Source organism: Centruroides vittatus, unplaced genomic scaffold (assembly GCF_030686945.1).
Source record: "Centruroides vittatus isolate TY-2023 unplaced genomic scaffold, ASM3068694v2 contig_199, whole genome shotgun sequence".
Lineage (NCBI taxonomy): Eukaryota > Metazoa > Arthropoda > Arachnida > Scorpiones > Buthidae > Centruroides > Centruroides vittatus.
Genome location: NW_027121224.1, coordinates 1473765 through 1499607, shown reverse-complemented (window position 1 = coordinate 1499607; position 25843 = coordinate 1473765). Strand labels below are relative to the sequence as shown.

At 27.9% G+C, this 25843-nt stretch overlaps 2 protein-coding genes across 3 annotated transcripts; both read left to right on the top strand.

The window, feature by feature from the left end:
• Positions 1-214: 214 nt before the first annotated feature.
• LOC136970475 (uncharacterized) lies at positions 215-25751 on the top strand. Of its 2 annotated transcripts, none has more exons than XM_067264921.1 (8): positions 215-491; positions 11928-12121; positions 13210-13417; positions 18263-18566; positions 18822-18980; positions 22386-22471; positions 22551-22731; positions 22960-25751. In XM_067264921.1, the coding sequence occupies exons 2-8, from the start codon at positions 12003-12005 to the stop codon at positions 24372-24374; spliced, it is 2472 nt and encodes an 823-aa protein (XP_067121022.1). In that variant the 5' UTR covers positions 215-491; positions 11928-12002; the 3' UTR covers positions 24375-25751. The 2 variants fall into 2 exon arrangements, with proteins under 2 accessions (XP_067121022.1, XP_067121021.1); XM_067264920.1 differs by having other exon boundaries at positions 22383-22471.
• On the top strand, positions 10356-11480 carry LOC136970498 (uncharacterized). The gene has a single exon (XM_067264945.1). The coding sequence runs from the start codon at positions 10356-10358 to the stop codon at positions 11478-11480; it is 1125 nt and encodes a 374-aa protein (XP_067121046.1).
• Positions 25752-25843: the final 92 nt, after the last annotated feature.

The following is a 25843-nucleotide window of genomic DNA, read 5'->3' as shown; positions in this document are numbered from 1 at the left end:
TATATTATATATAATATATACGTAATTTTTGAATATATACGTAATACGTAATATATATAATACAACTTATTATCATTTTAATTTTTTATACGATTACTTACTAATACAAATTAAAAAATTTTATAATAAATTACACGCTAATTTTATTTAATTTCTTTTTCATTTACAAAATAAAACATTGGTAATAATTTGGTAAATATTTTCAAAAAACACTTAACGAAGCCGACTTCTGTTAGGGGGTGTTGGAACTTAAACAAGTTATCAGAATGTCGGAATGTATACAGTTTTAGGTTTGTTTGTTTATATAATTTGACGAAGTATATTGTATGTACTAGAATGAAAAGACATTTTCACTCTCCGTGTAAAATGTGAATTAGAATTAGTCTGTTTCTTCAAACTTTCACTCAATGGCCGAGTAAATCTACAGTAATGTTACTTTCTACAGTCATAATTTTATGGAAGTCTGAGAGGAAATTATTCGTTTCTTCTAAGTAAGTTCCGATTCCGTTTAATAATAAATATATTATATTAATTCAGTAACGGTAAATATCAACGATAATCTTTAAATCCATTACACGGAGATGGACGTAGAAGTAAATAATTCACTCTCGTTCATTTTTAATTGCTATCTGTTTAATGGGTTTTAATTGAACTAATTTCAAAACAGACTTTGTTTTTAATTAAAGTAATTTACGTAAACGACATGAAAATTCGTTACAAATATATGTAGATGAATTAATTTCGGTTTAGTTTATTAAAATTTATTTCGAAATTTTATCTTATCTCATTTATTCTTATGCGTTGTTAATTATTAGAAAGCAAAATAAATTTCAGATAAGATATTATTTGTATGCATTTGTTACCTTTTATCATTTACAAACTTCATAAACATGCAATAATATAAAGGGGCTGTTTGTAAATTACGTCTGCATTTTACTTGAAATTTTTACTCTTCTCCACTCTTGTTTTGGTTTGTTCGAGTTTTCGTAACCCCCTTCCCTCTTTGGACGTCCGGCGAAATGCGATCCCCTCCCTTAAAACTTTTGTTGCGTTACGAATGGTAGATGCTGTAAATAGAAATGAAATGTACGAGAAATTTTGAAATGAATATAATAAAATGCGTAAACTATGTAAAATTTAACGAGACTGATCTCTGCCATAGCTTGACTCCTTCCTCGTTCGACTTGTCGTAACCCTTTCCCTCCCGTTCGGTGTGGACGGTCTTAAAGCTTATGTAGCATTCAATGTAAAGATTCCTTTACTTTGAATTTACGGATAATGCAGCTTTGGAAATTGCTGGAAATAAACATACGTTAGAATTAAAATATGATAGACCCTTCATTTAATGGACTAATTGGGGACGGATGTCTGCTATTGCTAAGTCTGTTAAATTGAATGTGTTTTAAAAATATATATTAATAACAAACTTAAAATGTACAAGATGTATTAAAATGTTGTGTATAATTATGAATAAAGTATTATAATGTACAGTACAGTGTATTGAATAATTTTTACTTGTAGATCTTAATTTTTAGTGATCTCTGTCCAAGAATAAAAAAGAAATTGTAAATTTTTTCTTTAGGGCAGAGATTTTTTTGTTCATTAAATCAAGGATCTACTGTATTGAATGAAGATAGATGAAGGCTTTATTTGAGTGTGCAAAAGATTCAAGTGATAAAGCGAGTGAATATTTAGAAATTAGAAAAATTTTTCTTTGTTATCTGATTTTATGTTTCTGGAGTTTTAAATATGTAGAGGGAAATGATGTTATATTTATATTCAATTACATTCTGTTCGATTACTGTAAATGAGAAAACAGTAATATAAAAATTTGAAGCCAGTTCAACAACAATTTCTGTCAACAGAAAATAGAATCATTTAACTACTATTTCACTTATAGTATATTTTTGTTCTTATTGCATTTTCTACTGTATGTTTTAAATATTTAAATCTATAAAATATTTGAAGCAATGAATATTGATAAAAATATATGTAAGGTTCTAGTTCTGAATATGAGAGTTTTTTTTAGTTGTAATGTGATAAGTTAGGTTCTTATATGATTTGAGTGCTAAAATTTGCATAAATAGGTTATCTCCCTATAACTTTGAAATATTCATAAATAGTTTAGCTTCTTGAAAAAATCTTGATAGTACCATTAAAAGTGTAAAGAAAAGTGAATACTATATATATATTCATTTTTTAATATATAGTATATATAAAATAATAACCATTATATTATATTATTTAATCTTAATACATAATTTTTAAGAATTTTATATTTTTGTTGTTCATAAAAAATATTATGGTGAATTCTATAAATTAAGAAATTTTTTCATAATATATAGAACTCTATACATTTGAAATAATACATGATGCTTTTAGCCCACGATTTTAATTTAGATAGAGTTAGATAGCCTAATAAATAGGATTTAACAATTTGGAGGGCTTATCACACCAAGGCCAACAGAAAAAAAGACTCAGATCTTTTACAAAAAAGTTAGTCTTTAATAATCACTTTCAAATTTAGGTAAGGATGCATTTTGGGTACAAGGACCCTTCATCAGCTTACAAACATAGCACCAACATATAAGATTATTAAAGACTAACTTTTTTGTAAAAGATCTGGTTTTTTTTTCTGTCGGCCTTGGTGTGATAAGCCTCCAAATTGTTAAATCCTATTTATTAGGCTATCTAACTCTATCTAAATCTATACATTTGATTTAAATGTTTTATCAGAAAAAAAATACCAATATATACAGTTGTAATGCGTAGTTTTTCTAAAACATTAACACATTCTAACCAATCAAGACATAGCATGCTACTGTTTCTTATCATTTTTGAGTCATCAAAAGTTGTTTTGTCACTCTAAAAGAATGTTTGGTATTTGAATTCAGAAATTGGACAGTGTAAAGTGTAACAATGTTATTCATTTTAATAAATTTAGCATAGTTTTAATTTAATATTGAATGATATGAATTTCACTTAATTTTCATCAAGTTTTGTTTTACAATTTTGCTTAATTTCAGAAATAAAACTCTTGAATTTTTATATTTAATTCCAATTTTTATATATGAACAAATAATAATTTCATCAGTTAATTTTGTTTTTTGAATTAACATATATAACACTGTTAATATCTGTATGTAAACTTTGGCCAAGTTTTCATATTTAATTTGTTTTCTAATGCTGCAACTGAAAATTTATAATTTACAAGATTTAATCTGTAACTCCTTATCTCGTCAAAATTTCTATCAATATGTAAACCACAAAGAATTTAAGCAGTACTGACACATTTAAATGTGTTATTTATTAAATTTTAATTTTTTAAAATTTACTATTCTTAAATAAAATACTTTATGAAAGAATAATAATAAGTGTTGATTTGAGAAAAATTTTCAATTTAATAATATCAGCTATGTCAATAACTTCCAAATTGCTTAACTTATTAATTCTACCCTGTTGCACTCCTTATACATTTGATTTTTAATATTAAATAAGTCAGAAATGTGAGATTGTCTTAAAGGCAAGTTATATGAAATAAATTCTTCAGATCATTAGTTTGTTTAGTCTGAATGCTACACAAACTAATGATATGAGGAATTTATTGTCATTAATTTAATGTAAAAAAGCAACTGTTGTCATTACAGAGATATGTTGCTGTTTTTATATATTTAAGACTGATAGAATACTAAATTAACCTAAAGAAAAACTATTGGATTTGGAAATTCTTAGTGACATTAGTGCAAATCTTAGATTATCAAATGATATAATTTTATGTATAGTCAAACAGAACAGATTTATGTATGATTATGTCAAGTTTTGAATGCCTTGCTTTTCGAACAATTTGAATTATGAACAAAATTGTGAACTTATTTTTGTCCTGGTTGCTGTTGACAACTTTGTTGCTGAACAAGCTAGTTGGCAGAGCCAGCTACCTATGGTCGACTTCCTATACTTCCTATGTTAAAGAAAGTCAATGGTCCAATCAATCAATGACAGGACTACCGATTCGGAAGTTAGTGGCACTGGGATCTCCTTGCATCATGATATGAATTGTTGATGACATTGCTATTTAAATTACATTTTAATGTGCATGTGGGAAAGATTCTATTTCCGTTTTTTGGTATGCACACAGTTGATTTTAAATCAAATTAATTAATAAAAACTGCACTAATTGGCATTTATGTAATATAAATAGCATTCAAGAATTTGTGTTTAAATATGCTTAAGGTAAATTAAATGACAATAATTTATTAATATAATCTATGTAAATATATAAAATTATTTGTCCTGACTGACTGACTGGGTGATTGATTCATCATCGCCCAGAGCAAACTGCTGAACCTAAAGAGGTGAAATTTGGTACACAGTTAGGGTATGTCATGAAAATGCACACTAAGAAAAGATTTTTCGAAATTTCCCCATGGGGAGAAGGAAGTGTGGTGACTGAATAATTGTAACCTGGCACTGCATATGAAAATCCAGGAGGCGCTGTCTCAAGAATATAAAGCTTGTGCAGATTGCCTGCCACTTCTCTTTTCCTGTTCCTTTCCAGCTTCTTCACTTCTCTGCGGATGACTTGTACGGTGCTAACTTGGATCTTGTAGCTGAGATATCTTTACTCAACAAGTGTAACGAGTTATTGTAGATAGCTGTAAATAAATTCCTTGGAAAGAAATTTGGCTTCGGATAGTTCCAAATCTTTAACAAATACTTAAGTGGTGCATCAACCGCCACAGAGAGCATTAAGGTGTAACCTGAAGAATGGCTTCTACTGTACTATTTTAGATGCAATTTTTTGTTTTCAACTATGTTTAGTCTTCATTGAGTACTTAGGTGTATTAAATTGATAACATTTCAGACATTGTTATAAATATTTTTATATATTTTGATTTTTTAACCAAATGTTCAAACTGTTTTAAATTTGAATTTGTTATTGCATATTGGTTTGATTATAGTACGATTGTAAACATTCCAGAAAATTGATCAAATTGAAAACAGTTCATTTGATTCTCAGCAATTCTCATCATTCTCAGCGGTAGGTGTTATATAACAATTACTATGGTTGTTGAAATACTGAATATAAATGGTGTTTGCTTGCAAAATCTGCACAGGCAAAGTCACTGGTAACAGCTAGTAGTAATAATAATTAATATTTATTAATAGTAGGTAGCCAGTTAAAATTAAAAATAATAATTAAATTTAAAAATATCCTTTACACTGAAACTGAAAATAAAATTGAAATCAAATCAGTTGAAACAAAATATTTTGGAAAGTGTAGATAAAGAACTTGTTATTGGTCTTGATTGATTTGGTTATATTTCATGCAGGCAGTGGGAGTTGAGTCTCTATTTATAGCACTTCTTTATAAAGTGTTAGTTTCTGTTTCCATTGGCTATGACAGAACATTTTGCTTTTAATATATATATACAGAAAAAATATACATACAGATATAGGTAAAATAATAATATATTGTCTTTATAGGTATTTTTATGTATGAAATACAGCTAAAAAGGTTAAAAAAAGAGAAAAGGTTTTGTTTTGGGATTGGGAATGAATTAATCCATTTTGTATTGTTTCTTATGGAAAAATTTGTTTTGGTTTTAGAACAAATCGGTTTTTGAACAACTTTTAGAAACAAATTAAGTCCAAAACCCAAGGTTTGACTGTATATACAGGATGATTTAAAAGTGCTGAATAAAACTTTGGGGAATGATCAATTATTCAATTTACAGTAAAAAACGTTAATACGCCCTTGTCCAATTCTGAAAGATAATAGAGTTACGGTGTAAAATCTTCATTTCAAATCATTCACAGTTTTAAGCTATCACTGAAAACCAACAAAGGAAAATATGTATTCTGTTACAGTTCAATTCAGATTCTGTTCATTTAATTCATGAAACTACTGTAAAAATATGTCAAAGACCCAAACAATGTCATAATTTGCATGCTTCTATTATCTGTAGTTGGTAAGCTTATATATAATTAGTGAAGACAATCACTTTGAACATCTCTTGTACATTTAATTTTTCTTTAAGTGTTAGTTTAGAAACAAGTTACATTTAGTTAACTAATGAATAATAAACTATTGTAGTTTGTACTAGTTAATGTTGAAATAGTAAACTGATTTGAAATAAAGGTTTATCTCCATAACTTGGTTATCTTTGATAATCAGACAAGAATGTATTAACATTTTTTACTGTAAATTAAATAATTGATCACTCCATAAAGTTTTATCTGTTACTTTGAATCACCCTGTATATTCTTTACAGTTTTGGAAAGATTATCTCCTTTCAAGATTATAAATAGATTTGATAAAATATTGAAAAGGATTATAACTTCAAAGTAAAACCAAAAATACTAATACTGAATTAAATGAAAAGAATATTCATACACTTAAAATTGTCCTATTGTTAATATATGTATAGAAATGTCAACAGATTCAATCATCAAGGCTAACACTAAAAGAACAATGTTATCTTAGATAAGTCTTTTGGTATGACAACCTTTCCATATCTCAAAGCTGTCATATCAGATAATTATACTTTTTCATATTCTACATATTTTGCATTTTTTTTTAAAAAAGTAAAATTATATATATCCCATAGAAATAAATATAATAAAAATTCCAAAGCCGGATGCATCGATACTAAACCAAGTGATCACCGTAATTAATTGGGCTGTTATTTTGCTATTATTAATAATTAGATATAAAGTAATTTGGTATTAGAATTAGAGGTTAGGTGCCATCTCTTATCTAAATTTATAATAATTTATTAAATAATTTAGAATCATTTTGAAGAAAATAACTAACCCAGAGTGGGATTGAATCTGCAACCTCCACTTATTGTGCAGTGTGCTGCCAGTTACACCATCTGGACTTCCAAGCAATTCTTCACTACTAGACATATTTAAACCTATATATAATCATTCACGGTTACTTAGCTCTGGGCTAGTCTTTTTCTTCCAGACTGTTTTAAATTATTTAATAAATTATTATTAATTTAGATAAGATATGGCACCTAATGTTTACCTCTAATACCAAAATACTTAATATCTAATTAATAATAGCTAAATAATAATCCAATTAATGATAGTGATCATTTGATTTAGTATCCTACAGAAAATATAAGATAAGTTTCTGTATAAGGAATCTTGTAGAAAACTTATCCACAATGCTTTCCAATAGTATCATACTAACAAAGAGAATAAATAAATCCTATATAATAATTGATTAAATTATATTTGTTAGAAATAATCATAATAAATGATGGCATTTTATGTAGATAAATAAAATGTGAAACACAAAATATTAAAAAACAAACTAACTTACAAATTATTGCTAATATTTTGGTAACATTTTGTTTCTTTTCATTTTTAGTTTCATTAAAACAATCATGCAATTTTACAATATGATGATAGAACAACAGAAGTCAAATAACTACAGTGAATGTTTATCTATCAGTTTTTATTGAAATTTGTTTTGTTGTTATCCATAATTTGTATTATTATAATGAAGTTAACAATTTCTCTCTAAAATTAATAATGACAAATTTTACTATGATATAATCAATTTTGCAACTATAAACTAATTTGACAGACAGAAATTTAAAATTTTTTAAATATAGTTTAAAGTTACAATGAATTTACTTTTTATCCAGTAGAACTCTATTTTCTTCATAATCTCTTCAGTTATGTATGTTTAATAAGAATGCTGATGATAATACTATGCTATGTTATCCTTTTCAAATGTCAGCTATATGTTTAATCTCAAATGCAATGATTTGGATGTATAGCTTATATATTGCCATATGCTAACTCATAATGAAATGAAGTGTATTGGAATAAGTCTAGATTTCAAATTGTGGTGAATTTGCTGAAGAATATAAGGTATTAAGGCAAAAAGATGAAGGAGAATGACTAAATTTAAAAAGCACTGAAGTCTTATCATAACATTACAGTATTTATTATAGAGATAAGAAAAAACATAATAGACATTTGTAATATCTTAAATTTAATTTATCAATCTTTTCACATAATTTATAATTTAGTGTTTGTAGTTTATTATTATTATTATTATTTTATTCTTGACTAATCTGATAATTGCTATTGAACAAAGCTGTAATTTTTTTAGTGAAGAAAGTAGAAGTCTGTTGAACTCAATTTATAGTGTAATAATCAATATAATGCATCTTATAATTTAAAAATAAAAAATTGCCGTAACAAACTTGGAAAAAGAATAAAATTTAGAAATAATTATCTGACAAAGAAGAAATTTTCAAATTGATATGGCAAAGATTAATCAAATAATCTTCAGCCTTTATCTTATGTAGTAGCATTATTAGTTTATTTACAGTGTCTGGGGTGAAAACTACCAATAAGAAAGTTTAGTAATTTCATAATAAATTTATTAAAATGCTATTTGTGGTAAAATACAAAGGAATTCAAGTGTTTGTGGATATCAATAAATCTGCAATAAATAAATTAATCACTGTTCCTCATGTAGCACAAGTTATCTAGATGGTATTCAGTTTTTTCCCTGGTGTTTTTTAGTCTCTGTAGAGTTGCATAACCTCTTATGAAGAACACCATGGATAGTTGACTTTGGTATCTAGTTTTCTACTGATATGAGAAACATACTTAATCTGTTCTATGTACTCAATTGCTCCACAAATTGCATCTATATGTTGTTTGGACATTTTCTTACATCTACATTTTTCCTTACAAGTGAGCTATCTTCACACAGTGTTTTATGTCAAATTGTTATTCTCTCTCTCTCTCTGGTGGTTCTTGTTGGTATACTTTCAGAATTTTCTTTGCACTTTCACAGAAAACTTAATTTTGGCTCACCAATAACAATAGAATTCTGCACCATGAACACCATTTTGACTGCCAGCTCTGAAGCAGTACCATCTGTAGTGCATTACATGCAGACTTACAAACCTTTCTTATTGGTAGTTCTTGTCCCGTATTGCACATATATATGGAGACTAAAATATTGTTAACAGTTAAATTAATATTTTTTTCATTCTGTTATAAATCATAACTGTAGATATAAATAATTCTAAAACATATGTAAAAGAAGACATTAAAAAATGCAAACTTAGAATGAGTTTATCTGATTCTGAAATTTATTACAAGAAATCATTGAGCTCTAATTTGATGAATGCAAACATTTTATCATGAAATATGTTTAAACTAGAATATGATAGCTTACTAAACAGGCCTTCAAAATCATTTCATCATATATATATATATCAAAATTATTATAGTATGATGAAAGTATAAGTGAAATATTTAATTTAATTGCATTTCATTTATATTTATTTAGCAATGTAATCATTTTTCACTCTAACATTTTTGCATAGATCAAATATATGAGCCTATTTAAAAATTTGTTTAGTTGGGTCATTTGTCAATGCAGTAAGAGTTTTAACCTATGTATAAAAAGTTTGCTACTTGCAAAGCATAGATTTGGAAATCACATTTTATAATAGAATAATAATGTTACACTTCACGCCAACTTATGGTAATGAATGATTGACACATCGGTGTTGCGGCATTACAAATGGTGATTTATAATATTTCACATGTACTCGCAAGCACTTTCAACAACTTACAGTTGTCATCTTCAGGCGAAAATCGAATACTGTAATTTTCGAACAAATTAGCTTTTTAACGGACTATTTAAATTACGTAAAGCACGTGGATGGAATTCCTTAAACATATTAAAATCGCGATAACTATTATAGACGTAGAAACATGCTGTGATGACGTAATACCCCAAAATATATAAAATATAGATAGTGGTGCCGTATTTGGCTGTGGTGTGCCTGATAAAGACAATTTATAATTTAGATTGTTTGAGAATTTCATGAGAATTTCAAGCCAATGAATTTCTTGAACAATCCAAGTCGATTATACTAAAAGAGGACCCGATAACATCAATACTAAGGAAAACACAAAAGGTTATAGCACTCCCAGGAATAACAGCTTCATTAGCAGGACCTCTCAATCCACCAACTAATGTTGCGTGCCCAAGATTATTCTTCGAAGCAAAACACGCAAACCTGCATGGCTGTTAAGACCCCTAGTTAACAAACGCTCCCACCCAACATACTTCCTTGAGGCTGCACTAGCAAAACACGTTACATCTTTAGTCCCACCCTCCGATTTGGTAACTACAGCCGTTCTGGATGCCAAAGCTTTCATAGTCACTAAGTTGAATAACCTTTCCAGTTATTCCTACCGGTGGTATAAAATAAACGTAATTTCCCTATATCCATCGGTTCCACACTTTGAAGCCGTCATGCTTATAAATGCCTTACTACTGAGCTCTGGTTACCCAACATCACATGTGTTACACTTGCGAGAGGCCCTATTACTCGTCACAGAAAACAATTATTTTCAGTTTAAAGGTAACATATACAAACAAACCCAAGGTGTGCCAATGGGTTTCCCCGTCACCCATTTTAGCAGAGATCATCATGAGGAATATAGAATATCGCATTTTCCATGCCCCATTAGCAATCCACTATCCAATCATGTATTTACGATATGTAGATGATATATTACTTGCATGGGATGGCTCTGCAGAGGAATTAGACAACTTTATTCAAATGTTAGCTTCTATATATCCTACCATCAGGTTCACTGTGGAAGAGGAACAAAATGCCAAAATCTCTTTTCTAGATCTTGAAATATGTAGCTCTCCTGAGCTAACTTTTTCAGTACACCACAAAAACAACAACATACCACATATTACCCCTGCAACCGCCTTCCAACCTACAAATTTTATAAATTCTGCCATTACTTCTCTCATTCGGAGAGCACTCCTCTTACCATCCACCCAAACATTAATAGATAAAGAATTACACCTTATCAACAAGGCAGTACATAATGCTGGGTATTCTACTTCCAGATTTCTTCATCTCTTTAACCGAGTCAGGAACAAATTATTTCCAAAATCTTTCCTCTGCAACAAAGAAGAACTCACTCTAGTACAGCCTCCGATACTGTTTTTTGGCCATATATCCCTAAAAATAGCACGTATATTTAGAAAACAGGGTTTTCTGTTGCACATAGTCCCACAACCAACTTTAAGACGCATGTTGTGCAATGATAGAGATTCTCTCACGTTGAATGAGAAATCGGGAGTTTACGAAATCCCATTAAAGCACACATTATCAGAGGAAGAAATTATTTACATAGGAGCAACCACAAGAATGCTACACTCCCGCATTCTCAAACACCAAGAAGACATCAGAAACAACAGACCAACAACAGAGTTAGCTAAAAAAGTGCTAAATCAGGATTATCTTCCACTTTGGGGACATACAAAATTGCTAAAACGTTGCGATGATCGAAGAGAGGTGTTCATATGGGAGAGCCTTTACATATCCACTTTAACACTGTGCAATGCACCAACATTAGAAATCCCGCAATTATGGATATCATTATTTAAACAATCTAAATTATAAATTGTCTTTATCAGGCACACCACAGCCAAATACGGCACCACTATCTATATTTTATATATTTTGGGGTATTACGTCATCACAGCATGTTTCTACGTCTATAATAGTTATCGCGATTTTAATATGTTTAAGGAATTCCATCCACGTGCTTTACGTAATTTAAATAGTCCGTTAAAAAGCTAATTTGTTTGAAAATTACAGTATTCGATTTTTGCCTGAAGATGACAACTGTAAGTTGTTGAAAGTGCTTGCAAGTACATGTGAAATATTACAAATCACCATTTGTAACGCACCGATGTGTCAATCATTCATTACATTTTATAATACTGTGATATAATGAAATTCATATATTTCAATTAGTAAATAGTTTCTAACATATTAAATATTTATTTATAAATTTTTACTTGTCTTAAATTTATTTTAAAACTATTTTTTTTTTCTTTTTAACAGAATTACATAAAGAAGATTTTCAATGTGTGTTTCTCTGAAATTTTATTTAAATATGCTGAGGTGACTTTAAATGTGATGTACATTATGCCTTCTGAGGCAATTAAGACTGTATTACCTTGGTTTATATCCATTTCCATTTTGACTACTTTGGTTGTTTTAATAATTTTATGTGCATGTAAAAAGAGAAAGGAAAGGTAAATTAGAATATTTGTTGTTATTAAATGTTATCACTAAAATTATTTTGTAATTTTAATAATCTGTTACTCTGAAAAATTTAGTGACAGAAGAATTTTACTATAGTTTTAGCATTTTTTTTCATTTATTTATCTTCATATTTTATGATTTTTGATACGAAAAGTAAACACACAATAACAAGTGCCCAGTTCTTATAATATAGAAATATTCTTTGATTTGTGTAAGAAAACTTTTTGTAATTATGAATATAATCAACTATTTATTATAATTTTCAATTTTGTGGAAACTGTGTACATATTCCAATTACTTGAAATTTGATGTCTTTGAATGTTTTATACAGGGTGGTCCATTTTAATCAAATGACTGAAATAACTTGAAAAATATGCAACCTACAAAAATTGTAGGTTGCATATTTTTCAAGGAGGCTTGCATACTTCAAGGAGGTGATAAGATGGGGTTATTGGTTTTGTCATAGTTTTATTATAAATTTTCTTCCTTGTTTTTCAATGGACTTCACAGATGTCCATTGAAATGTAAATAGGTTGCATGGGGACTGCATAAAAGTTTGTGTTTGTAACTTTTGATAGGTGTATTTTTTGAAAAACTATTTTAAATAGAAGCTTGTTTGTTATTTATATAGAATCATCATATGCAGTAAAAAGTGGGTTTTCATTTATAGCATCTGTGATGAAATTGATAGTCCCATCTTGTGGGCTGTTTAAAATTTAATACTTTGGCTTAATGTTATTTTTGTAGTATTTGTATTTTTTTGATTTATTCCAGTGGTTTGGTTAAAATGGATCACCCTCTATAATAATTATATAAATTACTTTAAGATTTTTTCTAGATATTCTATTATAACATAAATACACAAAAAAATAATAAGAAAGAATATAAATTTATCCAGTACAAGTAATTTTAAAAGAAACAATGTTTTTTATTAAATCTGCAGTTAAAGCTAATTAAGAAATAAAATTTGAAAGCTTATCTTTATTGCAGTTATTTCCCCTTTTAATTTTACAGAAGGTACATTTCATAGTGGTATGTTATATTTTCTCATTTCATTTTTATAATTTTTTAATTTCAGTAATTCACATGCAATAAATGAACGTGCTTTACCTGATATTCCCATTCATGACTTGAATAGGGAAGTTACAGGTAATGAGAATAATATTACATCTGTTGAAAATGCAAGTTATTATGCTCCTGTTACTAAAGCAGTTCGACCAAAAGCACATAATCCAAACAAACCTCATGCTCCATCTCCTCCTGTGGCAGCAAATGCCTCCCAGTCAGTAAGTAGTCTTAAATTTATAATAAAGAAAAACATTAAAAGAAAATTATCATCTATATATGCTTTAAAACAATATTTCAATTAATTTTAATGATATTCTATTTTAAATTTTAATTTACTATATACATATACACTTTATTTTAAAGTCTGAAGTCAATACTATCATCAAATCAAATGTTTCATTACTACTATTTAATTTTTGAGTAGGCAATTACTTCAGGACTATAAAGGGAGAAATATTTAATGTTTTTGGATCAAATATTGTAATCTTCAGAAATAAAAGAGGATTATTTTTTAAACTAGGCATTAAACAATAATAAAGTAACCCCTTGATTTATGGACTAATTGGTGGAAAGGGGTGTCTGTTATTGCCAAAAGTCCATTAAATTGAATATGCTTTAAAACATTTATTAATAATGTTGCAAGATGTATTAAAATGTTATGGTGTATAAATATGAATTTAAAAAAATACTATTATATACATTTAGTAATTTATACTCATTGACTTATTTTTCTAACTTTTTAGCATGTTCCATTTGCAAATAAAGAAGATTTTAAATTTTTGCTATAGGATAAAGTTTTTGTTCATTAAATTCAGTCCATTAAATTGGGATTTACCATATATTAATTAAAAGAACAAATTCACATTGTTGAAAATTGGAAGTATTGTATTATTGGTTTAACCTTATCATAGAAATGATAGTTTTGTTCTATGTGAAAATGACGTATAATAGAAAAAAAACTATCAAATTTCTCTTCAGCAATTTTTTAAATTTTCTTTCCGTGCAAAATAGCGAGGCTGAGGCTGAAGTTTTCAACACAAAAATGTCCACTGACTTTCCAAATGCAATTACCAAACTTCTAGGCTTACAGGAAAGCAGTGGTGAATGTCCAACATACATGTTTTCGCGTTGAAAACTTCAGCCTCAAACTCGCTAATAACTAGTAGAGCATATGACATACTGGCATGGGGGGAAAAAAAAGACTGTTCAGAATTTATTCATGAATGATTCATAAATTCTAAATAATATTAAAGATTAAAATTCTATTGGTAGTGTTTTAGAATCATTACTACTAAATAATTTTGAGCAGTATAATTATTTTCTATAACAACAATTTAATTTTTTATTTAAAAGTTCAAAGAGTTCAAATAATTTAATTAACCTAGATTAATTAAATTATTTTTAATTAAAGTAAGTTAATAGTACGATAAAATTTTTTAATTTTAAAAATTAAATAAAATTGAATGAAGTTTCTCATTAATAAATTGTTCAACTGTTGAAATTAACTATCTCTGTAATTAATTTTTGTTTTTAATTCTTACAAGGTTTGTTATTTCATTTAATCTTAAATTGATAATCTCTGTTAATAATTCATATTTTCAAATTTAACTTTTTATTTTTATTCAGTACATGTTGCATATGTCACTTTGCATTATTTTTATACTACTATATTCTAGTATTGATTCTTTTCGTAATTGATTTAATATAGCAGTTTTTATTATGGCAATACAATCAAGTATAGAATAACAGACATCCACTGAAATTTTAAAAATCTCTTCTCATTCTAATTGCATATTTCTTATTCATATTGCTCATTCTTAGTATTTGTTCCATCAATTTCTCTCTCTTATGTCATTGTATTGTAAGATCCTGATTGGAATGGCACTGTAAGGTAGTTATAACTCTGCCATAAAACATCACATCAAAGTATCAACATTCTCATGATTCAAATAAACACAATTGGCTATAATCAATGAGTCCAGAGTCTACAAAAGGCAGAGAAGAGAAAGGACAAGCAATTCCTGCTTGATGTTTGCAGAAGACCCTCTCTATAAGGGAAACATCTCTATAAGGCCCTCTCTATAAGGAAACATTTCTTTCCCTTTGGGAAAGAAATGTTTTCTTGCCAAATTTTAAATGGGGGATATAAGAATTCTTTGCTGAACTCCAATGAAAAAGAAATGTGTGTGTGGGCTGGATTCTAACAGGAAATATATAGAAGAACTTCTTGGACTCTTGGACCAGACCATTCAAGAAACCTTTCAAAAAAGAACAACATCAATGAAGCAATGGCAAGGAAAATCCTCAAGATATCTGTAAAGAAACCATTTATTCTGGTAACTATTACTTGTGGCAAGTCTGAACCCATGTGATGCTAAACATTTTACAAAGGTGTTTGTATGTGCACGCATGCTTGTCTTTAAAGTGGGGTTTGCTGTCCAGTCACTGCTCAGGTCATAGATGATATAAAAGCCAAAAAGGACAGGCAAAATCCCATAATATTATACAATAAAATTTATTTGAGAGTATTTATTATGTGGTTCTTATGTCTATTGTATATTTTTTATTGTTTGTTTGATTTAAAAATTTCCTTAATCTGAATATATATTAATTATAGAATCTAATAAATTTTATTTAAAATATAAATTAGCTTTAATTTACTTCAATATATAAACTTTCTTCATTGAGTATTTGTAAATGAGAAAAATAATATTTAATGAATTTATTCATTAAATTAATTTATATAAGAGAGAGATTGGTGAGAAAAATTACTATAAAAGATTTAAAAAGTTTTAGATTTAATGTAATCTTATCAATACAAACTATCTCAAACCGGACATTACAGTACATCAGAAAACACCAAAAATGGAATGCTTCAAAATTTGAAACATTACATTTGTAGAACAAGTTTAACTTGAAGCAGGATTCAGAAGGAATCTGAAAACATTTGTGACCTTTCTTGGTATTTTCATCACTAGACTATTGTTGGGTTTTTGGTCTTTTCTGTAGTACTATTAATTATGACTGTGGATAAAATATAGTATTTTGAAGATAGAATAAAAAAAAATTTAAAGTTTTGAGATAAAATAGAAATAAATAAGAACTTTAAAATAATGGTTATTGTAAATAGTCATCAGCAAGAAGTTTTAATAATTACAATTACTTTTTTGTATATCGAATTTTTGAATTAAATATTACAAATTTTTAAAATTACAACAGCAGTAGAGGTTTGTTAATCAGAGTGGTGACAGATTATCAAAAATTGCAGATTATTGGAAATCTTTGTATTTTTCAAAATTCAATAAATTGTGTGAGATCTGAAAATTGCAGACATTGCTGTACATTTTGTATTATTGGATGCTACTAAATATATTTAATTTATTTACACACATTATTTAATCAGTCTGAAGATGATGTAATGTATGATTATATTGTGTTAAGACTGATCAAAAAATCCTGCAAAAACATTAATAAACATACAGGGTACATTCAATAGAAAACAGGAAAATGCCAATAAAGGTCAACAGGATGAGCAATAATGTAGTAATTTTGACACGACACATCCAATCAGAGACAAAAAAACAGCCACAGTTCTGTGGAATATTCTCCATGGCATTCACTGTAGTTCCAGTCATAATCTTCCACAAAACTGGCTGTTTTTGGAATGTTAGAATTCTGCTTGTGTACACTTGTGTGCAACTCATAAAATCGTCTCCTTACTGTACTTTCATGCGCCAATAGATGTTGATTGGTTTTTGTCAAAAATCGGATAACGTTGCACTGCTCTTACTTCATGCAATGCTGGAAGGGTACTGCCATTTTATTCATACACTATCATGATCAATTGTGTGACTAGCAACACTGGTGATGTTCTCATACATGAACAGTATTGCCAGTCACAATTACTGTTGCCTCTGGTTGGAAGTATCTGCATCAAAATTATTATGCTGTTGTTCATCCTCCCAACTTTTATTAGCACTTATGCCTTGTATTATTATACAAAATTATCATAAACAATGTGCAAGAACAGGATTTGCATATAATAATTATTTTCCAGAATTACTATATTTCTGCCTAGAGTCTTTGGTGCACTGTGTCCAAATAAATTTCAGTTTGTGGAAACTATTGTGCCAAATTATTGTTGGTTACTTTTCATTGGCTACCAGTACTGAATATTTTGTATTTAAGTTTATCAAAATATTCTAAATCTTAAACGATAAAAGTATTCTGGGGATGGCTAATTGAATTTTAATTTCATAGTTTTGTAGGATATATATATATATATATTTTTTTTTTTTGTTAAGATTAAGAAATATACTGTAAATCTGAATTATCAGTTAATGTGCTAAGACAAAATAAAATCATTGAAACTATGCTATTGTATCAAAAATTTTGCTATATTGGCATATTGTAGACCTAGTTAAGCTTCAGTAAATAAATCATATCAGATTAGATATTGAAAAATTATTTCAAAAGTGTGATTAATAAATAATTTTTATATTTTTAGATTTCAAATTGAAACAAAATGATTATACAGATAAAACTTGCACCTTGATAAAACTACAGACAAATTATAAATTTTGCAGTAAACTTTATTATTTTTGAAATTACTTACGTAAAATAGTTTTTTTTGTATAAAATAATATTTTGCCATAGATGGATTATAATTAAGAGCATTTATTTTTATTCAAAAAAATAAATTTATTGTTAATGTTCTAAAATTAAAATTATTTGAAAAAGTACTGGAAAATTGTATAAAATTAGTTTAATCAAAAGTTTTAAAACATAAGGAAGTAGTTAGTATTTCATATTTATACAAATTTTTTGATATATGTGTGAAAAAGTACTGCCTTTTATTTTACTTTGTATAATAAATTATGAAATATCCTGTTAAGATTTCAATTGTAGATTCATACATGGAATTTTAGTTTATAGAAAAAGTAGATCACAAAAAGATCTTTATGAGATTTATAACTTCTATAATTGTAATTCATATGCATGATGAATAAACTTATATAAATATTTAAAAATTACTTATAATATATAAAATTTGTAATTTTTAGAGCAAAGTATCCTCATCTCCAACTAATTCTATTCCTAACTCATCAAACAATGCATCTATTGAGTACAGTTCTCCTAACATATCACATATGTATGCAGAAGTTCAAAGGCATCCTAAAAATCCATACGAGAAGTTAAAAGGTCAGTCAGATTCAGATCACGATACTGATGAATATGATGATCCGGATAAATTTCGAAGGAACAGAAAACAATGGCCAAATTTTCAGTCAGATTTATATGAACCACCTCCAGTTCCAGAAAAGCAAAATATTTATGATGATGATTTGGCATCTATTCCCGAAATATGTAAATATATTTTTAAATGTTGATAATTTGTTTTAATTAAAATTTTTCATTATATTCTTAGTTCACAAAAAATTTCAGGAATCAAAAAATTGATCAAGAGAACTTCTCAGATGAATACTGTATTTTTCAATATAAGATGAATATAAATCAATTATACTGTATTTATATTAGAATATTACATATTTAATAGAAATTGAATAAAATTGTAAAATGTAAAAATAAAAAATGTATATAAATTCTAATTGTTGTTTTCAGCACATAATCAAGAACAAGATGAAGATTTATCAAATACAATAGCTGGCCAAGCAGTTGCTGGAAATGTTGCTTCTGCTGAAATACCTTATATGACTCCACCTGTATCTCAGTCTAATATTATTTCAATAGTAACATCTCAAGAGGAAAATAATTTTCAAGGTATAACTTCATCTTACATAAAGAAATATGTATCTAGAAAATTTTTTCATAAAATAAGATTTATTTCTATCCATATTTGGATGTTGCCACAATCATATCATTATGTGTATATGTAAGTAATTATTGTGGTAACATCCAAATTTAATTTACAACTGCATCACAATATTTGTGTGTATGTGTGTAGTATATATATACTAGCTGACCCGGCCACGCGTTGCTGTGGCTCAAAATGTATCTATTATAAATGTATAACACTTCCCCCGTGGGGGGAATTTCAAAAAATCCCTTCTTAGTGTACATTCTCTTGACGTACCTATTAAAACGCAATCAAAACCGCGTGCAAAATAGTATAAATAGAAGCCGAGTTCTTCACAGTAAGCCTTAATCCCGTCCCTTTCCCCGCTGGGGAATATCGAAAAATCCCTTTTTAGTGTATATTCTGTTGACGTAGCCTATTAAAACGCAATTAAAAACGCAAAAAACCGCATGCAAAATAGTATAAATAGAAGCAGAGTTCTTCACAGTAAGCCTTAATCCTGTCCCTCTCTCCCCAGTGGGGGGAATTTCGACATGTATATTATATAAAACACGTGCGTATTCGAATGCAACGTGGTGTCAAAATTTCAAAGGAATCGGTAGGAACAAACGAACATTACATTTTTATTTATATAGATAGATAGAAAATGATCTGCTTTAGTCAATTCTCACAGAAAAGCATAATGCCTCACAGAAAAGCAAACTTAGGTCGTCGGAAGTTAGCGCCATCTGTTGGACATAAAAGCCTTAATCCATATATAAATATATTTTTGAAAGGGGGGAAATGGTGGTCTTCACATATGCCAGAAACCTTCGCGGGAATGTATTAAACAACTTCCCAAAGTTTCATGGCAATCAGATAAAATGGTATGGTAATGCATGAAGGACAGACAGACAGACAGACATACATTCGTTTTTATATATATAGATGAGTATTGTGATTTAACAAGTTATAAACTATATATTATGAATACAATTGTAATAAATTCTATGAAAATACATGTGATAAATGGAGAGAAATATTCAAAAATTGACATTTATCAAAATATATATGTTAATATGATCAATTTATTGGATTAATATAATAATGTATAATTTATTATTTTCAATATTTTTGAATTGGCAACAAATTTTAAAATAATAATTGTGGATACATATAAACATTTATACTGAAACCTGATGCTTTGCAATGATACACTGACAACTGCCATAAATCATCAGGTAATAATTTGGAAATTACAAATGAATTTGACACTAAAGGAAGGTGTTAGGCTTTGATGATTTACGGCAATTGTTCGTGTATCGTAATAATTGTGGCAAAGTTTGTCATCATTCTTCAGTAGGAAATAATGCTAATATCATAAAATGTCTTTTAATTTCATTTGAACTCTCTCCACTCCTTAGCATATATATATTTGTAATAAACTGAAATCTGTTTTTTATGCCTGAGAAGGAGTTATACTAAAATAGATATTTAATTTTTGTAATTTTATATATTTTGTGAATTTCATGTTGTACTTTTCACTGACATATTAAATTTTATTCTCTTTCCATATTTTTATTATTATTAACAATTTGTAACCTGTCAAAAATGATAGGAGAAGAAATGAAAAATCAAGTTATACTGAAAACTATGCATGCTTTATTTGAACTATAAAATTTCTTTACACAACATTCTTCCTAAAGACCGTGTCAGCTCTTGATAATTTTGCTGTCATCCTGAATCTAAAATATAAACTTCTAAGTTCTTGCTGTTGTAGCATCATAATCTAATTTACCTTATTTTGTCAGTCTATGAATTTGGATATGTACAGTACCATCTAGTAAAAGTAATATACTTAACTTGGGTGGAAAATGTTGTCCCCTATCAATGATAATATCAAGTGGATCTTGTCAATGCTATATTCAAGATTTAATTTTTGAGTTTCAATTCACTTACATTGAAGAAAATCAATTACTTCTGATGCCATGGCTTAGGTTAAAATTAACTATAATGCATTGTGTTAAAATTAATGTAATAATAAGAGAAATTATTATTTTTACAAAAATTTAATGGTGAGCAAAAATAATTATCAGTTTTACACACTTAACAAAATTTAGATTACTCCTAAGGCCAATTTATAGCCATATTGCTTCTTCACTAGAAGGGAAAGTGTATTAATACATTTACAGTTATTGCCATGATATTTTTGTCTTTTTCTTAAAAAAAATTTTTTTGTGATTATACTACATTATAGTATGAAAAAGTCAATCTCATTTACCATGCAAAATAATCTAAATCCAAAAATCACTCATTAGGATTTAGAAAATAAATTTCATATAGTCTCTTATTTTCTTTGTCCATACAATTAAAAAGTGTGCACTTGTGCCTCTAAGAAATTTCACTTTTATTTAAATTAGCCAAAAGTGGATATACCTGTAACTGGTTGTGTGTGCCAGCACTTCAAGTACAATCCATTTCATGAAATTGGTTGTGAAACAAAATTTTGTATAATAATAGTGATGTTTCTATTAATTTTAATAAAAAATTGATGGAGCATATTAAATTCAAAATCATCCTTTTTAACCCAAATACCTGCTGACTTGACAAATGTAAGCAGAAATTTAAATTACAACTTATCAATGTATATATGCTCTTTATAAGCAATTGTGCTATTGTATAAATAATCCAGTTGTTCAAAAAAATATAAATGAATGATGAGACTATTAATAAAAATTTCCAAACAATAAAAAACATTACTGTTTTTAAAATAATACTTTTTTACATAACTGAATAATTTTCTATCTACAATGTTTTCCTGGGTTAACCACTTCCAGAATTCTTCTATGCTTAAAATTTTATCTTAAGGTCATTGTTTGCAATATGGAGAAGCTTATTCACAGTAATAAAAATTAATCTGTACAATGAAAAATGGACATAAATTCCAATTTCCTTTGATAGGCAATTGCAATTTATGTCCATTTTTCATTGTACAGATACATGAACAAATACTTTGATAGTACTTGTTCATGTAACTGGAGAACTGAATGTGTAGTCTATTATGATTTGCCCAGCTGATGCAGAATGTGTGTCTTCATATATAAAAGTATCATTCTTGTCACTACCAAAAGTTTTGCTGTGTAAATTTATTCCATAGAATTATTACTATTACAAAATAAATTAAATTTGACAAAAATCTGGACTGTCAATGCTAATGTAAATTTATAAAGGATTTTGCATGTATCAATTATAAAAGTTCTATGTATTTATTTTTAAAAATAAAATTCATTATTTAAGTTCAAAATTTTCTATTTGCAAAATTTATTTACTAATAAATTGTTATTACAATTAAAAATATTTAAATATTCTCTAATTTTTAATTTAAGAAGCTCCTTACACAATCATTAGTGTGAGAGAACCTTTGGCAAAAGTTCGACAACAAACTAAGCAAAAAGGAAGAGTTCAGGATTATCAGGTTGAAATGTTTATGTATTTCTGAGAAATATTTATATAAACTGTGAATTTAGGATAATAATTTTTTTCTTTTTATGTAGGCAAAATACAATGAAAATGAAAATTATTATTCTGAAGTTACTGAAGAAGAACAGATGTATGCAGAAATAAATTCTGCGCAAGAAACTGCACAGTTTTCAGATCAAAGAAATTTAGAATTACCTCCAGCACCACCGACTGTAGAAAGTTTAAAATCTGTAGCTCAGGCTCATTCAAGACAAGGTAGGCAGATAAAAAAAATTTCCAATAGTTTTTAATTATACAGTATATTATTATTATTATTATGAAACATTAATTAGTAACACATTTTATATTTTAATAAAGTTAAAGAATCATTAGAGAACAAATGTATATTTTGCTTCCTTCTTCACATTATTGTGGAATATGTTTGTTATTCATAAAAATGTTGAATAATGACAATTGATTTTAACAACTGAAATATTTTTATAGCATCAATAGCATCTACATCATCCAGTGGAAGTTGTGTGCCAAATGTATTAACCTCAGGGACATCTGCACCTTCTCCAACAGATATGAATGGATTGTACTCAGTTGTTGATAAATCAAATAAACAACGAAAAACCATACATTTGGGAGAGGGTGCAAGCTTATTAAATTTTAATGAAGCTGGGACCAAAATAGAAGATATGTATGCTAAAGTGCGAAAAAAGCGAGTGCAGTCAGTGAGATGTTCATCCGACGCAGATGACAGTAATAAATTTGAAGGCGTTTCCGATGATGTGTTCAATGTATCAACTCCTGTATGGATACCGCGCAGTCCAAATGGAGAAGAATTTTTCCCAAACACTAATCTCTATGTACCTGCGGTTCCAGTTCATTCTATTGAAGCAGATTATCCACCGAAAGATTGGAATGAAAATGTTGAACCTGGATATGAAGCTATTAAAAATCAGAAAAAAGAAGAAAGTGAACCTGATTATGAAAAAGTAAGGGAAGATTGTGATGATCCTCTTTATGAAAAAATAAGGCAGCAACCACAAAATGGAAATGGTGAACCAACATATGAAAAATTAAAACAAAGGACTAATAGGAAAACAGATGAAATAGAACAATCAAGAATTGATAGCAATGCATCAATCAATAATTGTTCTGGATCTCTAGAAGATTCTGATCCTGGATATGAGGAAGTTAAAAAAATTCAAAGATCAGATAGTGATGCTACTGATCCAGGATATGAGGCTGTGAAAAGAAGTCTTTGTGATGACCCAGATTATGAATCTGTTAAAGTGAATAACAACATAGATTCTAATGGCCCAAATAATTACAAAATAACACAAACTGTAGATTTTAATGGGATATCATCCTGTGATGAATCGGAGCCTGGCTATGAAAGTGTTAGACATAATGAAAACTTACCAGATGACGAGGATCCAGACTATGAGAGAGTTCACAGAGCAGAGAGTGAGGTAGACCCAGGTTATGAAAGAGTAGGTCAACATAATGTTGAAGATCCAGATTATGAGAAAGTCCAGCATTGTGAAAGTGACTTTAGTGATCCAAATTATGAAAGAATAGATAGGGAAGAAATTGACTTCACAGAACCAGGATATGAAACTGTAAAATATGATCAAGAAAATATACAAACTGATACAAGCACAAGGCCAAATTCCTTTCCAAACAGTTCAACAGATTGTAATTCTAGACGGATCGAAGTTTCTATATATTCAAAATACACTCGAACACACAGTTGCAGCGAGCTTACTAACAGTGACGAACAAGGTATATCAATTTCCAACGAAAATCACACCGAGTTATCATCCACCACACATACATCTGTGATAATTAATAAAAATGAAGAGGTCATAGACGACCAGAAATTTCTAACCCATGATGCATTTCAGTAAAATGAAATATCTTTTGATTTTTTTTAATTCCAAATGAGCTTGCAAGAATTTACATAATTGTATTATTATAAATTTCATATAGAAAGATTTAAACTAGATAATTGGTGCTAAAAAGTAATTCCAGAGATTATCATCAGGATTTAACGATCATTTCATTAGTAATCAAAATGTAAGTTTTGTACATCCTTGTTTCATTTGATTCAGATATTTTAAAAGTTGTTTATAATTATTTCTTGTATATAATAACAGATCAAATGCACATTTTGTTACACATTATAATAATTTATATTTTAAATGTTAATTTTTGTGCCATTATATATATATATATATATATATATATATATATTATTTTGATAGTAAGTTGGCATATAATTATTGTAGTTTTTTTTCTGTATATGTGGCAATAATTTTTGTCTGTTTGGTTTTGTAAAGAAAATTAAATATATAACTTTATTCCAATAAATTATGCATTTCATTGTTTACAGTGAACTACCTGAAATTCGAGTACTGGTAACACAATTCTGCATTTCAGCAATTGTTAATCTTAAACACTTCACTTTTATACACTCCTGTGAATATCAAAATGTAAATCGTACAAATATATAAGATTTTAATTTCGTAATCCAATGAATTCTATATATAACAACTAATTGTATTTCAGGTTATTCACTGTATTCGCATAAATGTTTTATGTGAATTATTATGTACTGTACACATCTATTTAGTGCAACTGTTATAAACCTTAAAAGGTTGTTAATATCATGTTGTGATAAAGTTTACATGATAAAATATTAACACTTTTCCTTTGTAATAATCAAGGCCAGATTTTCAGTTATCGATTTTTGTGTGTTCACATATCTTTTAAGGTATTTGTCCTATAATTTTGAATGCTTTCTCAGTGGAATTGGTGTTTTTGGAAGTATAAATTATTATTCAAAAAAAAATATATATATATATATAATGAAGATTCATGTATTATTAGTTAAATTTGTGCATTACATGAATGGTTAGTTGATTATAATGATTTATAATCAGCTTCCAGACTACTTTCATTGTGTGTGATGTCTTTCAATCAAATTTATATTTACAAAAAATTGTCTGCCAATGAAAATTTTTATGATATTGAATCGAAAAATGTGCAAAATGGCTAGAATATTGTAATTTATATATGAAACGACAACAAGCTAATGTATTATTATAGTACAAATATTTGTTTTAAAAGCTTCCTATAAGAATAAATAACGAATATTTACGGTTTATGGAACTATTATGGAGAATCTTAATTATCTTTTCAACAGTTTTATTTATAAAATGATATTTTATGGAAATAATATACTTTGTATATCAAGGAAATTGTTTTATAAATTTCTGAAATTATTAAAATAATTTATTTAACAGAAGTATTGTATAAGAGATTTAAATTTTTTTTATTTAAACTATTTAACAGTTTGGAATAATTAAAATCATTA

What these genes read in the sequence shown, in the direction of transcription:
- LOC136970498 (XM_067264945.1), top strand. Translation starts at nt 10,356, where the DNA reads ATGTGTTACACTTGCGAGAGGCCCTATTACTCGTCACAGAAAACAATT.
- LOC136970475 (XM_067264920.1), top strand. Translation starts at nt 12,003, where the DNA reads ATGTACATTATGCCTTCTGAGGCAATTAAGACTGTATTACCTTGGTTT. An exon ending in TGTAAAAAGAGAAAGGAAAG is followed by an intron (nt 12,122 to 13,209) that starts GTAAATTAGAAT and finishes TTTTAATTTCAG; the next exon opens with TAATTCACATGCAATAAATG. An exon ending in CAGCAAATGCCTCCCAGTCA is followed by an intron (nt 13,418 to 18,262) that starts GTAAGTAGTCTT and finishes TGTAATTTTTAG; the next exon opens with AGCAAAGTATCCTCATCTCC.